At 36.3% G+C, this 13,108-nt stretch overlaps 3 protein-coding genes across 3 annotated transcripts; 2 read left to right on the forward strand and 1 right to left on the reverse strand.

Moving 5' to 3' along the window:
* The first annotated feature begins 114 nt into the window (after window positions 1-114).
* LOC593465 (intraflagellar transport protein 20 homolog) lies at window positions 115-3,964 on the forward strand. The gene is made up of 4 exons (XM_792938.5): window positions 115-294; window positions 1,102-1,187; window positions 1,721-1,824; window positions 2,669-3,964. The coding sequence occupies exons 1-4, from the start codon at window positions 168-170 to the stop codon at window positions 2,748-2,750; spliced, it is 399 nt and encodes a 132-aa protein (XP_798031.3). The 5' UTR covers window positions 115-167; the 3' UTR covers window positions 2,751-3,964.
* A 667-nt stretch (window positions 3,965-4,631) lies between these two features.
* On the reverse strand, window positions 4,632-8,975 carry LOC593478 (sigma intracellular receptor 2). Its single transcript, XM_792951.5, has 3 exons — window positions 8,708-8,975; window positions 7,721-7,865; window positions 4,632-6,689 (listed from the first exon to the last, which is right to left on the reverse strand). The coding sequence occupies exons 1-3, from the start codon at window positions 8,822-8,824 to the stop codon at window positions 6,433-6,435; spliced, it is 519 nt and encodes a 172-aa protein (XP_798044.2). The 5' UTR covers window positions 8,825-8,975; the 3' UTR covers window positions 4,632-6,432.
* Window positions 8,976-9,155: 180 nt separating this feature from the next.
* Window positions 9,156-11,679, forward strand: LOC100892403 (LYR motif-containing protein 9). Its single transcript, XM_003726737.3, has 3 exons — window positions 9,156-9,529; window positions 10,277-10,369; window positions 11,364-11,679. Exons 1-3 carry the CDS (start codon window positions 9,401-9,403, stop codon window positions 11,373-11,375), a joined length of 234 nt encoding a protein of 77 aa, XP_003726785.2. The 5' UTR covers window positions 9,156-9,400; the 3' UTR covers window positions 11,376-11,679.
* The last annotated feature ends 1,429 nt before the right edge of the window (window positions 11,680-13,108 follow it).

A 13,108-nucleotide genomic window follows, 5' to 3' on the forward strand; every position in this document is an offset into this window, starting at 1 on the left:
CAAAATGATCTTTTTACAATATAAACAATTTTGTAAAACAAAATTTCATATGTTAAATTTCAAAAATAAATTTGTGTAAAAAAATGTTATATATATTTTTGGACGAGGCTGCTGCATATTTCTCTCGAAATCAATTTACTACATTCAGTCATTTGTATACCGTAACCATGGCTGATGAAGCTCTTGCAAATGCTGGTTTGCACTTTGATGATTTAAATAAGATACGAGTATTGGAACCTGAAATTCAAAATCAAACGACAGAACTAAAGGAGGAATGTAAAGATTTCGTAGACAGTAAGTAAACAGGAAATTGATTGAGCCCATCATATCTCGCAGCGCTAGCGGAACTGCGGACTGGTATCGAGCCGTCTCTGCCCGCCCCGTCCCCTGCCACTGTTGTAGACAAAGGATTATTAGCTGATGATATAGTGATAGGTGGCTGTGCGTGCTGTGTTGTGGACTATTATGAGTAGACTATGACTATAATATGAAGTATGAGTGTGACTATGAAATGAGTATGACCATTATAATGACTGTGTCCGCAAACACCTCATTACTAGATCTAGATCTACATTACATAGAATCTACAGAAACTCTGTTAAACTTCATTTAATGAAGCCTGCACTTTTCAGGAAGAAGAAGAAGAAGAAGAGTAGATTTTAGGGCAAGCACATCAAGCGCTGTACTATGACATGAGTTTACATGCTCCCATTGGCCGATTCGCTTGAGTGGCTTCGAATTTAAGTGAAAGAGGTCCTAGATCTACTCAACTCAAGTTCAATGGCAATGTCAAGAGTGCAAGTTAAAAAAAAAAACTGACGTGCGAGTTGCATTGTAAAAACATTGACCTTTGGCTCTGCTGTGACGGGGGGCTGTAATACCATGATGTGATTTGACCTGGCGGAATAAATTTGGTGTATGAAAAAGGCAGATCTTATGTTGTCAATTTGATGCAGAATTTAATGAAAATAATGATAAGAGTAAAAGGTGCAGGGAGTGTTGCTAAATTCAAATTCATTGCTAAATTTGATTTTTAAAAAGAAGTTTTATATTTATTGATCTTGATGGACTTCCTTTTGTTTTTGTTATTGAATATTATAGAAATTGGTGATTTCCAGGACATAGTAGGCGGATTTATTGACAAAGTCGATCAACTTGCAAAAGAGGTGGAGAAAGAGAAAATGAAGGTAGGAGGCTGAGATGATGTACACACTAATTGCAGGAGTTTGATATTTATTTAGAATATAACTACCGGTAAGAAATCAAGCCCATGCTGCTTATATGCATGCATGCATGTCTTTTAAAATACTAATGGAGAATCTAAAAAAGAATACATGGAGATGGAAGAGGGATATACAAAATTTAAGCCCTCCCCCCAACAAAAACACGACAAAATGATAATAATAATTATATAAATGATAGATATTCATTGCTTATTGTTAAATTGATATCAGTAGTGAGTTAATTTAGAAAACAAAACCTAAGCAATATATTTTCAAATTCTTGGAAAGAAATATCATTTTCCAGCCCAGATAAAACAAATGGCATTCCATTTTGTTTGAGACAATCAAATTTCCTATTGACTTGTATTTCAAATGAGTTTCATGATTTTATCCCAAGATATCTCTGGCAAACAAATGAACAGTTTGAAAATTGTACATTGGGTTTTAAAAATATAGTTATTGCATTAAACTAGAGATTGCTTTTTAATATCCATCAGGCCATTGGATCAAGGAATCTCCTGAAATCCATCTCTAAACAGAGGGAAGCCCAACAACAACAACTCCAAGCATTGATTGCAGAGAAGAAGACACAGTTGGAGAGGTACTAATAACCGATACTTTGTACATTATGTCATGAACAGTCAAACTTTGCTAGGATATGATTATCACCTCTGTTGAAAAGTTACCTGTCTTCAAAGGCTGGGCCCCGGTCTTGTTTAAAAAGCTAAAAGTTGCCAGTTTGACATCGATAGAATCTCTGCATATAAGAGAAGATTGATGATCAATTTGGATCAGTTGAAAATTTGTATTTAATACCTGGTCTAAATATTCCACTCTATCTTGTGTCCTTTATTATTGGGAGGGGTGTTTTGGTAGTAAATGGACATTGGAATGAAAATGAGTACCTTTTGATTATGTATCATGAGCATTAACTCATTGTAACACTACTAAACATTCTGTTCGGATTTTCTGTGAAATCTGAATGAATTGAAGTCACCCATAAATGAATATCACAGGTATTTTAACTAAAAAACAATTGATGCTTATTTTGGATGGAACTTATCTTACAGTTTAGATTTTGTAGCTCTACATGTATGGAATTTCAAAGCAGTTAGAAATTGGAATGAGTATGGAGTTTTTATAGATCATAATCCCATTTATGACAAAGCAGAATCATTCCCCCCTGAAATGTACCCTAGGTCATTGTTCCTTCGTGGCAAGATATTAATCTACATTTGCCACTCTCCACTCAGATGTTAAATGGGTACCAGTAGGAAGGATTCCTTGAACGTGTTGCTGTGGAATGCTGTGAGCACCTCGCTTGGTGGATATATATATATACACTATGAAAGTATCATATTTTATTACTATTATTATGATCATATCATTTCCATTAACATTTCCTTAATTGATAACCCAAATATCTTTTTGTTTTGTTTTTGCAGGTATCGCATCCAATATGCTGCACTGCAGAAGGAAGAAGCAGAACAGAATGAATTCATAGAGCAGTTTATTCTAAATAAATAGTATTCTCACAAGGTAGATGTATTTATCATAAGAAACATATGGTCCCTATCTCTGTTAAGATAAAGTGCATTGCAGACAGGAATGTAGTAGGGTTCAATGTCTGGAACAGGTACAGACAAATTAGGTCAGAGACACTTGCCCTTTACATCGGGATGTAGAATGCTGAAACAGTCATCAGTTTTTGTTGTTGTTAATGAACCTGAAAACGTTTTTATTACATTTAGTACACAGGCTATTTCCTTGTTTCTGATAATTAGTTCAGCATCATTTCTTTTCTCCCTCAATCTGATCAGAAAGTGAACTGAATATATCGATCTCCTATACATCAAGTAAAGGCATATATGATTAGGATTTATACATTGTGGGTGATTCCATTGCCAAAGTATGGATCTTTGCCTGACATAGACATGGGAACTCAACGGGGAAGTTTATTAGTTCATGACAAATTCTGATTCCTGCATTCCAATTTTCCAATGTAACTGCTGATCAATGTTTACCGCTTTCTCACCAAGGGCAGTGCTTAGACTTGTTTAGCCATAAGACCAGAGGTTCATATTTAGTTTAGTTGTAATCAGTTGAAGGGGATAAATAAAGAGCATACGTAGTACAGTGGAATCTTGTAGCAAAGTATTTTACACCAAGGAAATTAGCGAAATCTTAATGAAATATTGTTCCATTAGGGCTAAAAATGAACAGAATGAGGTCTGGCAAATATCCTTGTAATGAGAGCTTGAGTGTGTTATACACCATACAGTAGTAGTGTATTGGGTCATTGAAAGAGGAATTTAGTTCTCTAAGAATTTGGTAGAGAATTTACTTTGCTATTAAGGGTTTTCTGTTTCCATGTTAAGTTTCTAGTGTTATAGTAGTGAAAATGATGTGTTTATAATCTGTAAGTATGGCCTTCATGAAGAGACACTGCAGCTGCACTAGGTTCACTACATTGTGAACTCATTAATCAAATATATTTATTGTGGCCCGTATTGGGGAGGGGGGGAGGGTAAACAAATAAATAAATAGCAGAGATTTTTGGACTTTACAAAAAAAATCCAACAGAACATACAACTGACTGTGAAATTTTCCCAACTTCTTAGAGCGATGTACAATACATGCATAAGTCCTATCCATCCCTTGTCTATTATCTAACATTTTAGTGTACATATTTTGTAAATAATTATGATATTGTAAATAAAATGCTTAATGCTATTTATAAACCATGATAAAGTGTCTTTATTAGTGCTGGGCCTTTTACTCAGTGGAAGTACCTGTTTAGATGATAGCGATCATCAGCAGTGTGTCATTAAAAAAAATTATACATTTATGATATATGATATGGTTTGTGAGAGAATGCAACTATACTACTATATATGGTACTACTACTACTACTACTGCTACTACTACTACTACCGCTAACTGCTGCTAATACATGTACTACTACTACTACTACTAATTCTGTTATCCCAGGGAAGCCTCATCAGCATCAATGCTGTTCTTCCCGAGGACCCAGCAATAACGACATAATCATTTGCGCCCGGGTCTAGAGTGGCGAATGGGGATTAGTATTTTGTCTAAGGACATCAGTGACAGGCTGGGATTCAAGCCCTAAACCATTGGATTGATATTGAAATGAAGGAACTGTACTATTTGTGTATACCATTACACCTCCACTCATACTAAAGCATGGATCACTCTCTTCCATCTACTTTGGAAAGTCCAAGGTATTTTTTGGTAATTTTAGTGTCCTATATATTAAAGACATCAGGGAGGAGAGATGAGACAAAGAGAGAGAGAGAGAGAGAGAGAGAGAGAGAGAGAGAGAGAGAAAAGGTGTGTTTGAAAAAGAGAAGCAGAGATAAACCACAAAATAACATCAATGAAGAATTGTGTACTTTTCACATGATTTATTTCAGATCCATTTCAACATGGATAGATTATGTCTTCTGATGATACAAAACTTGTCATAAATCAAGTAAAAGTTGAACTTCTATAACAATGAAAAATATCTGTTTGTCCAAACTTGGAATGATTAGATAACATTACCTGTATTTACATATTCACATATTAATAATAGTTTAATACCCTGAGGATAATTGATGATCACAGCATTGCTTTACAACTTACAAGAGAGATTTGAAACCTTCCAGCTTAAAGGAAACCTCACCTCAAAGAATAAGTGCAGCTGAAAGATGAGATTTATTCCTGTACATCGATTTAAAGTATTCCTTATGAACATGTATAACATATTTAAAAGAAGATATTTATGGCAGGATTTAATGCCTTTTAGCATTATATGATTATTGATAGGGGCCATGTTCTTGATAATGTGATGTACCAGGTAAACTTGTGCATGTACTATGCACCAAGCTCTAGTTGGAAAGATTGTTAGTTCAATAACAAAACCTTTACTTTTAGATGAGGCAAAATCATAGCTGAGAAGGTACTATACAAATTATATTTGGTGAAAAATATATAAACGGGTGAACAATTGTCACTAATTTATTTTTAAATACTAGAATTTAGCACTTGACAAATCCATTTCATTTATGCAAAACCTTCACCCTAGAAGAGCAACAGCTTATTCATGCAATTTGCATTCTGACAATTATGGTACAAAAGATAAGCAGATGAATGCAATACTTATTCACCAAAAACATGGGAAAGCATCTACATGTATAAATTTGAATACATTTTCTTGTTAAATGACTTTGCATAGCACGTGACAAATGGCCACGCCCATGTCATGCTGAGAAACTGTTCATAGTGCTTAGAATACATGTATCTTGCTCTACTGGGCCAGTTAAATCAAACTCACCATTGATGATAAATTTGCCATCAATATTAACTACCATGGCAACAGTACTCGACAGCCAATCGAAGAGGTTTCCATAGAAGTTACCATCAATGACAAAAGTGAGTTTTTATGCAACAGGCCCCAGGTGTTGTTTCACTTAAAAAATGGAATAAAGTAATAAGTATAATCATGGTCTATCATGTATGAATTGAATACTTATCTCCCCAAACCAGAAAATTAATCTCGGCAATTATGACTGTGAGAGGCCTTTTTAATTACAGCCTTGGCTATCAAATAAGCATATTATAAGTTTCAAACGAGTTAAAATAGGGCAATTCTGTTATTGGCAGAAAATACATTTTATCAACATTTCCCAGCAAAGTGAGCAAACCAAGCACACACAATTTAATGAAAAGTGTGTTGTGTTCAATTCAAAGCAATATAAGACAGGTACATGTCATGGTCAAAGGTCATGTTGAGTCAACTTGAGTGATTTTTTATTTTGTGTGGAATTAATGGAAATAAAGCAATACAGGATATCTCTATAGACCCATATAGCATATGCCAAATATCCATTAATTTAACCCAAAAATTATAAATCGGTTTGGGTTATCAATAATGAAATATGAAAAAACTTTCATTGCTTTTTTTATATGATTAGTACTGGTGGACATGGCAATGCTATCTGAAGGTCTTTTTTTTCCCCTTCAAATAAAAAATTGTCCGAGACATCCTCATTGATTAATTAGACTTCTGCTTTCCGCCACTAGTGATCAATAATAAATTGCTTTTTTGTATGATTAGTAGACTTTGCAATGCTATCTGAAGCCTGAAGGTTCTTCCCCCCCCCCCTCCTTTCAAATAAAAAAGTGCCTGAGACATCCACATTGATTAATTAGCCTTCTGCTTTCGACCGCTACCACCTCTGTACTCTGCACTGAAGAGCATGGTGACAAGCATGATGAACGGAACCACGAGGAACGGTGCGTAGATCCCGACGAGGGTTGTTCTCTCCTGGAATGTGCTCGGTCCGGGGAAGGAGGCGTGGGCGAAGTCGCTGAGGTAGATCTCCGCTACAATGGGTATCACTGTGGTGGCCACGTGGGTGCTGTACACGATGGCAGGGATACGGATCCACTTGCAGTTGCCTGGGATTTTCGTTTGTAAAGAAAGTGAGGAAGAGGTAATTTTTGACATTAAGATTCAAATAAATTTTTGTTCAGCTCAACTCGAGGGCATCTAGTCCATTTGGATTTGCAGTCTGTAAAAAGGAGATTTCTGTACAGTGTCGTATGAAAGTATTTTGTCTATGAACATGTACTTGTACGATTTAATGAAGAGACCACAATGAAAGAAAAAAAAAAGTTTTTAAAGAATTGATTTTTTTTAGATAATGGATGACAGTTATATCCAAAGAGATATCTTTTGTCATGTGGCTTTTGACCATACCACAAAAACCTAGCGTCCAATACCATTTCCTACTGTCATCTTCAGGAATAAAGAATATGTCAGATAGATCACAGAAATAATAATAACAGTAAGTGTAACAAACTAATAATAAGTATTCAATACTTGTAGGAAACATCAATGTGTTCAAATTACATCATGGTCTAATCCATATCCATAGGCCTATTACTACTACAAAAGCAAGAGAAACATTGAAAGTACATGCATAAATCGAAGTTGCACAAGTTAAATTTGAAAAGTCAAATCATTTTAAACCAAATTATGCAAACCACGTCTTATTTAAACTTCCTAAGTCACATTTTGCATTTGCAAGTCATACTATTTGTTTGCGGTCCCAACATATTTCACTTATGAAGAGTAGGCTTACCTAGTCCCCCACCCAGCCCTTTGCGACTGTTCCTATAAAAGAATTGAATACCTTTGTAGAATGCATATGCTGTTACAATCAAAGAATGTGGCTTTACCCCCCCCCCCAACTAATTGAGGCTGCTGAATGTTAAAGAATACCTTTGTATAATGCATATGCTGCTACAATACAAAGAAGAATGTGACTTTACCCCCTCCCCCCCCCCCCCCCAACTAATTGAGGCTGCTGAATGTTAAAGAATACCTTTGTATAATGCATATGCTGTTATAATTAAAGAAGAATGTGGCTTTACCCCCCCCCCCCCCCCCAACTAATTGAGGCTGCTGAATGTTAATTAAAGTATACCTTTGTAGAATGCATATGCTGCTACAAAGAAGAATGGAAGCTGGAAGAATGTCTCTGCATAGATGAAAGATTGGAACCAGATGGGTGGGTCTCCAAAAAGAACATCCTTGAATTGAGTAGTGTACTGGAGTTTAGGGGTCACCAACTGAAATAAAACAAGATCAAAGAAGGATGGCAGGTGAATACATATAATAGTATGTTTGCAGCAAGAAGGGTTTATATGCTGCAACATCGATATAATGCCCTTGTGGGAGTTGTGGCAATGAATGAAGTTAATGAACCTGAGAAATAATTTTTAAAAAACACTGAAAATCAATAGGCCCTGACCCCTCCCACCCCCCCCCCCCCCAAAAAAAAAAGATTAAAAAACCTGCTTTGGCAATAAATTAAAGCTCTGAATCTCTCCCTCCATCGTCGATCTTCCTCTATAAGTATGACTCTCTCCCGATCTCCCTCCATCTACTCTAGATAGCTCTCTCTCCCCCTGTCTTAGTATTTTCACGCTCACTATACCTCTTTCTTCATACAGCTCTCTCACCTCTCTGAATCTGATCTTTCCCCTTATCCTCATATCCCACTCTCAATCTCTTCTTCAAAATCAAATCTCAATTTCCTTGTCCAACATTGTCATTGATAACACTTTTGTTTTTACCGGTATGCTGAATGTCTGGTCAGTCTGTGTGGTGGGGTATTTAGAAGTTGCTCCTGATTTTTCAAAAATACCTGTTCAGACAAAAAAAGCTTTTTCATCTAGATCTAGTATAATTTAGTTTATAAGTGAAGAATATGTTTTTTTTAATAATCATATCATATCACTATGCTTTGAGTTTGATATCACTGCCCTGATAATAACTGAGATGAGATGCACACATGGTTTATTGGCAGGTTACTGGGTTAGGATTTCATAAGATTACCAATGGTTATTGAATTAAATAGGCTCATAAGTACATTTGATTACATATCGGACTATATAAACTATAAACTTACGAAGTCTGGATACCACTCTCGAGGAAATATCCCTTGCGAGTCGAACAAGATGGACACTGGTATATGCACCACAAAGTACACAAAGAAAACCAACTCAAGAAACCGGGTAACTGCCATTTCTTGCGAAAACAAGTATCACAAACTCTTCAGAATGTGAATAAAGAGACGTGAGAGCACGGAGAGTCGAGAGCATATGAAAAGTGGTGCGATTATGCAGTCACATGCACACTACAGCTGACAGGTGCATACAACTAGTTTTAAATCAAACTAAAAAGTTTTCTATTAAATGTCACTCATAATCCTAATGTAACCTAAAAGCTAAAAAAGTGCTTCAAAATACCTGAATGATAAAATATTCACAGCTTCTATTGTGAATTTTCAAAATACTATTTCAGCATCCCTTAACTATCTTTAATATTAATTAACAAATATAATACACGTCACATGTGTACCTGGAGTTAAGCCTAGAAGTGGCTAGAGCCGCTGCGGAGGGGCATCGTTCAACTGTGGTCCCCGCCGAAGCTTGGGCGGGAGCGCGACCTCCGAATCCCTCCGTTTATCATCTCGACGGCGACTTCAGGTGAATGCATCTTGCCACTGCAGTTCTACCTTCTGTAAAAATTTCCGACTCCTGAGCATCAACAAAATATTGAACCATTTCAATGTCATATCATACGATCTTTAGATGAGAAAATGGCTGGTTATAGAGTGACAGCGGAGTCTATTAAAACAGCTCGTCAACTCTATCGCTATTTGATGAGAACATGCGAAGATCTGCCGGAGAAGCCAATGCAAGTTCACTACAAACATTACGTCAGACAGGTAGAGCTAATACAGTATTTAGTTAATTCTGTTTCTAGGTCTCATCTTGAAGATTTGTCATTTCAGACTCACTTCAGTTCAGTGAAATTCATGTAATTTGCAATGGTCAAGAAAATCAGAAATTGTTTTACATTTAATTTATAATCGGCTCATTCTATGAAGTATAGACTATGATATATTTTTTTTAATTCAACAAATTAAAAAAGAGACCCTTTGATCTACCCTCTCCTTTTCATAAACGATCAAAATCTGATAGCCAGAAGAAGAAGAAGAAATGGAAGAAGAAGAAGAAGAAGAAGAAGAAGAAGAAGAAGAAAGCCAAGTAAGACACTAAGAATAAGATGAAGAGATCAAAGAAGATTCAAGCAAAGAAGGAGGAGAACTGGAGAAGAATTAAGAAAAAAACTTGCTCGAGAAGAAGATACAGGAGGAGTAGAAGAAGAAAAAGAAAGAAGAAGGAGAAGAAGAAAGCCAAGTAGGAGGAGAAGAAGAAAGCAAAGAAATAAACTTATTCAAGAAGAAGATAGAGAAGAAGTAGTAGAAGAAGAAAAAGGAGGAGGTGTGGAAAATGAATCACGGAGCATAGGTGTATGCTCCCCCTCCCTCCCCTCCCCCTTCCTTGCTGTCCAGATCTTGTGTATTGCAAGAGCTAAGATCTTCACCAGTATAACATACTTTTTGTACTTGTCCAAATAGGCTCTTCATTCATAATTTCTTGTTTTTCTTCCTATATTTTGCTTTTTATAGGGTTTTCATAGTCATTCGGATGAGACGGACCCAGAGAGACTTAAACAGATAATAGACAAGGCCATAGAGGATTCAAAATGGATTCTAGAAAAGGTAAATGATCATATATGAGGCTCGTCATATCAGTTATGCATTTAGGTTTGTTAAATAGATCAGTTGTAATTAGTCTATATAGGCCTATAGATCAAAAACAGATTTTGAATAAAAGAACTGTGTTGGGTATCTTTAAGATTGCGAGTAAATTAAGTTCACTGGCTCGTATTATTGTATAATTAATCAATGAGTTGTTTTTCATATATTTCACATCTAGCCATCTGTTCATATGTTGGTATATATATATATATATATATATATAGCCTATACGTTGTAAACTTGTATTTGTCGTTAATATTGTTTGAAAGTGTATTTGTGGTAAATGTGTATTCAAGATTTTGAATGAGTTAGAGAGAAAACTGTGATTTGACTATTTTTGTGAAATTAGTACAGTGTAGACTTTTCTTTTCAGGAAACTTAAATCAACTTAATCAATGGAAAGCTTATAAGCCATAGAGTACAATAATACCAATTATATGCCATTTAAGTGTCCGTCAGAGGAGTATCGGCTCTCTGAAAACTCAAAATCCAAAGCTTTGTAAATCGAAAGTTGTCGACCTAAAAACTTGCTATCAACTTGATGATATCATCTTATGTGGAGTAGGCATATTCACATTGACTTTGCATTGATTAAGCAATATGGCTCATCACCTCAGCTATATAGGTGAACCGATGGGGTCCACATGTCATGTCGTCACTGTAACTCCAGCAAATTTGACCCCTGTTGACCCGTAATTATGAGGTTTTAATTTGTTTTTGTACAATAGTGAAAGGGTAAATACTTTATATCCTACTTTATTATAGACCTACTTTCACTGGTTTTATCATTTGCATCCACCATTTCCTTTTCTTTTCTTTTTTTTCTAACTTAGGCTTTAAGGCTCATAATACTTGGATATGTAGATCACTCCTTACAGAAAATACCTCTGCCTTATATCTCAGAAAATCGGAGAGAAATATTTAACTGGTGTTTGTTTACTCTTTTGTATTGCAGTACAAGAAATGAGGCATCTAACCTCCATGCCTTGCTAAGGGCAGTGAGAAGAAAAATTGCATGCAGTTACAATGTGCCTGTACTGGATGCATTGAGGAATGGAATCGACAACCTGGTGGGAGTATGTATAGCTCCAGTTGCTTTGCAGGAGCTAGATGATGCATGGGAAATTTGCTACTGAGAGAAGTTTGAGAGATGTAAACTTTTCTTTTCTTCTTCATTATCTTGTAGACTATCTGTATTGATTTCAGTCAGAGGTTGATTTTTGGAAGGTGCTCATATTCTGTGACAATATGGTGAAGTGAAAAAGTTCAGGGATCATGAGAAAAGGAAAAGATAAAATATATTTTTAAGTTATTCACATAGCATATTTATTCATATTGTCCTTTGGACAGAGGCTTAATGGCCATATTCAGTGCTCAGTCAAAATGGTTGAGAAATTAGACTAAAAATTTGTGAAATTTTGGACTCAATTGAAGTATAATTTACTTATGTACATTAAGATCATTATCTGGGCCCCTGTCTTATAAAGAGTTGCGATTGATCCAAATCAATCGCAAGTCCTCTTGTCAATTGCAAGTTTGCATTACTCTATCTCTTATGTACATGGTTGCGATTAATATCAGTCACAAATACGTTGCAATTGGTATTAACTCTTTACAAGGTGGGGCCCTGATATATATTTTTTTAATCTAAAAAGGCATTTCATTTGTACAAGTTTTTATGCATCATTGTTGCCTATTCCTCTAATTTGTATCAAGCATATGTGATTTAATGTAGCTGAATAACAAGCAAAGTTTTTTTAGCTGGTGTATGCCTCTTTATGTATAAGTTAAATACATGAATTTTTGGGCAATTTTAGCAGTGATGTATCATTATTGTACGTTACAGGGCATGAACCTAATGACTGTCTAGTACACTGTCCACTTCGCTCCCCCATTCATCCGGACCCACAACATTTCTGATATGTTGAAATTTGTATCAGGACACCTAACTCCTGGACATCCACCCCCTGGATTACCACCCCAGTCAACTATCTCCTAGGACAACTACCCCCTAGAACAACTACCCCCTAGGACAACTACCCCCTAGGGCAACCACCCTCTAGGACAACTACCCCCCGGGACAACTACCCCCAGGACAACTACCCACTAGGATAGTTGTCTGGGGTAGTTGTTCTAGAGGGTGGTTGCCATAGGGGGTAGTTGCCTGGGGGTAGTTGACTGGGGGGTAATTGTCCTAGGGGGTAGTTGTCAAGGGTAGTCGCCCTACGCCCTAGGGGATAGTTGTCTAAGGGGGTAGTTGACTAGGGGTGGTTATCCGGGCGGTGAATGTCCAGGGGGTAGGTGTCCTAGAACCCCAATTTGCCCATGGTACCGGAGCAGCTCAGAGCCTGTGAAATATCTGTCTAGACCCCTGCCCCATCCCTAAACTTGTTGTGGAGCGTCTGTCACGCAATTATGTCACCTGATCCTGTCAATTTCAAAGTTCATCAAAATAAGAACAGGAGCTTTTATGATAAGATAGTAAGGTTACTAAGGATTCTAGGAAGGGGTGATCTCATCCCCCTCTCCATTCAGGGCGGAGTGTAGGCTTATGATTTAAATTGTGTTTTTCCCTTCTAGTCACACAGAGGTGATGCCAAACAAATAATGATTATGTCTTAGGTAAATATACTATGTGAGATAATCAAGTCTTTTTTGGTTGTACTTTTTTTTCGTACATTGAGCTTTGTATTAAAAGTA

Source organism: Strongylocentrotus purpuratus, unplaced genomic scaffold (assembly GCF_000002235.5).
Source record: "Strongylocentrotus purpuratus isolate Spur 01 unplaced genomic scaffold, Spur_5.0 spur5_scaffold_2, whole genome shotgun sequence".
Lineage (NCBI taxonomy): Eukaryota > Metazoa > Echinodermata > Echinoidea > Camarodonta > Strongylocentrotidae > Strongylocentrotus > Strongylocentrotus purpuratus.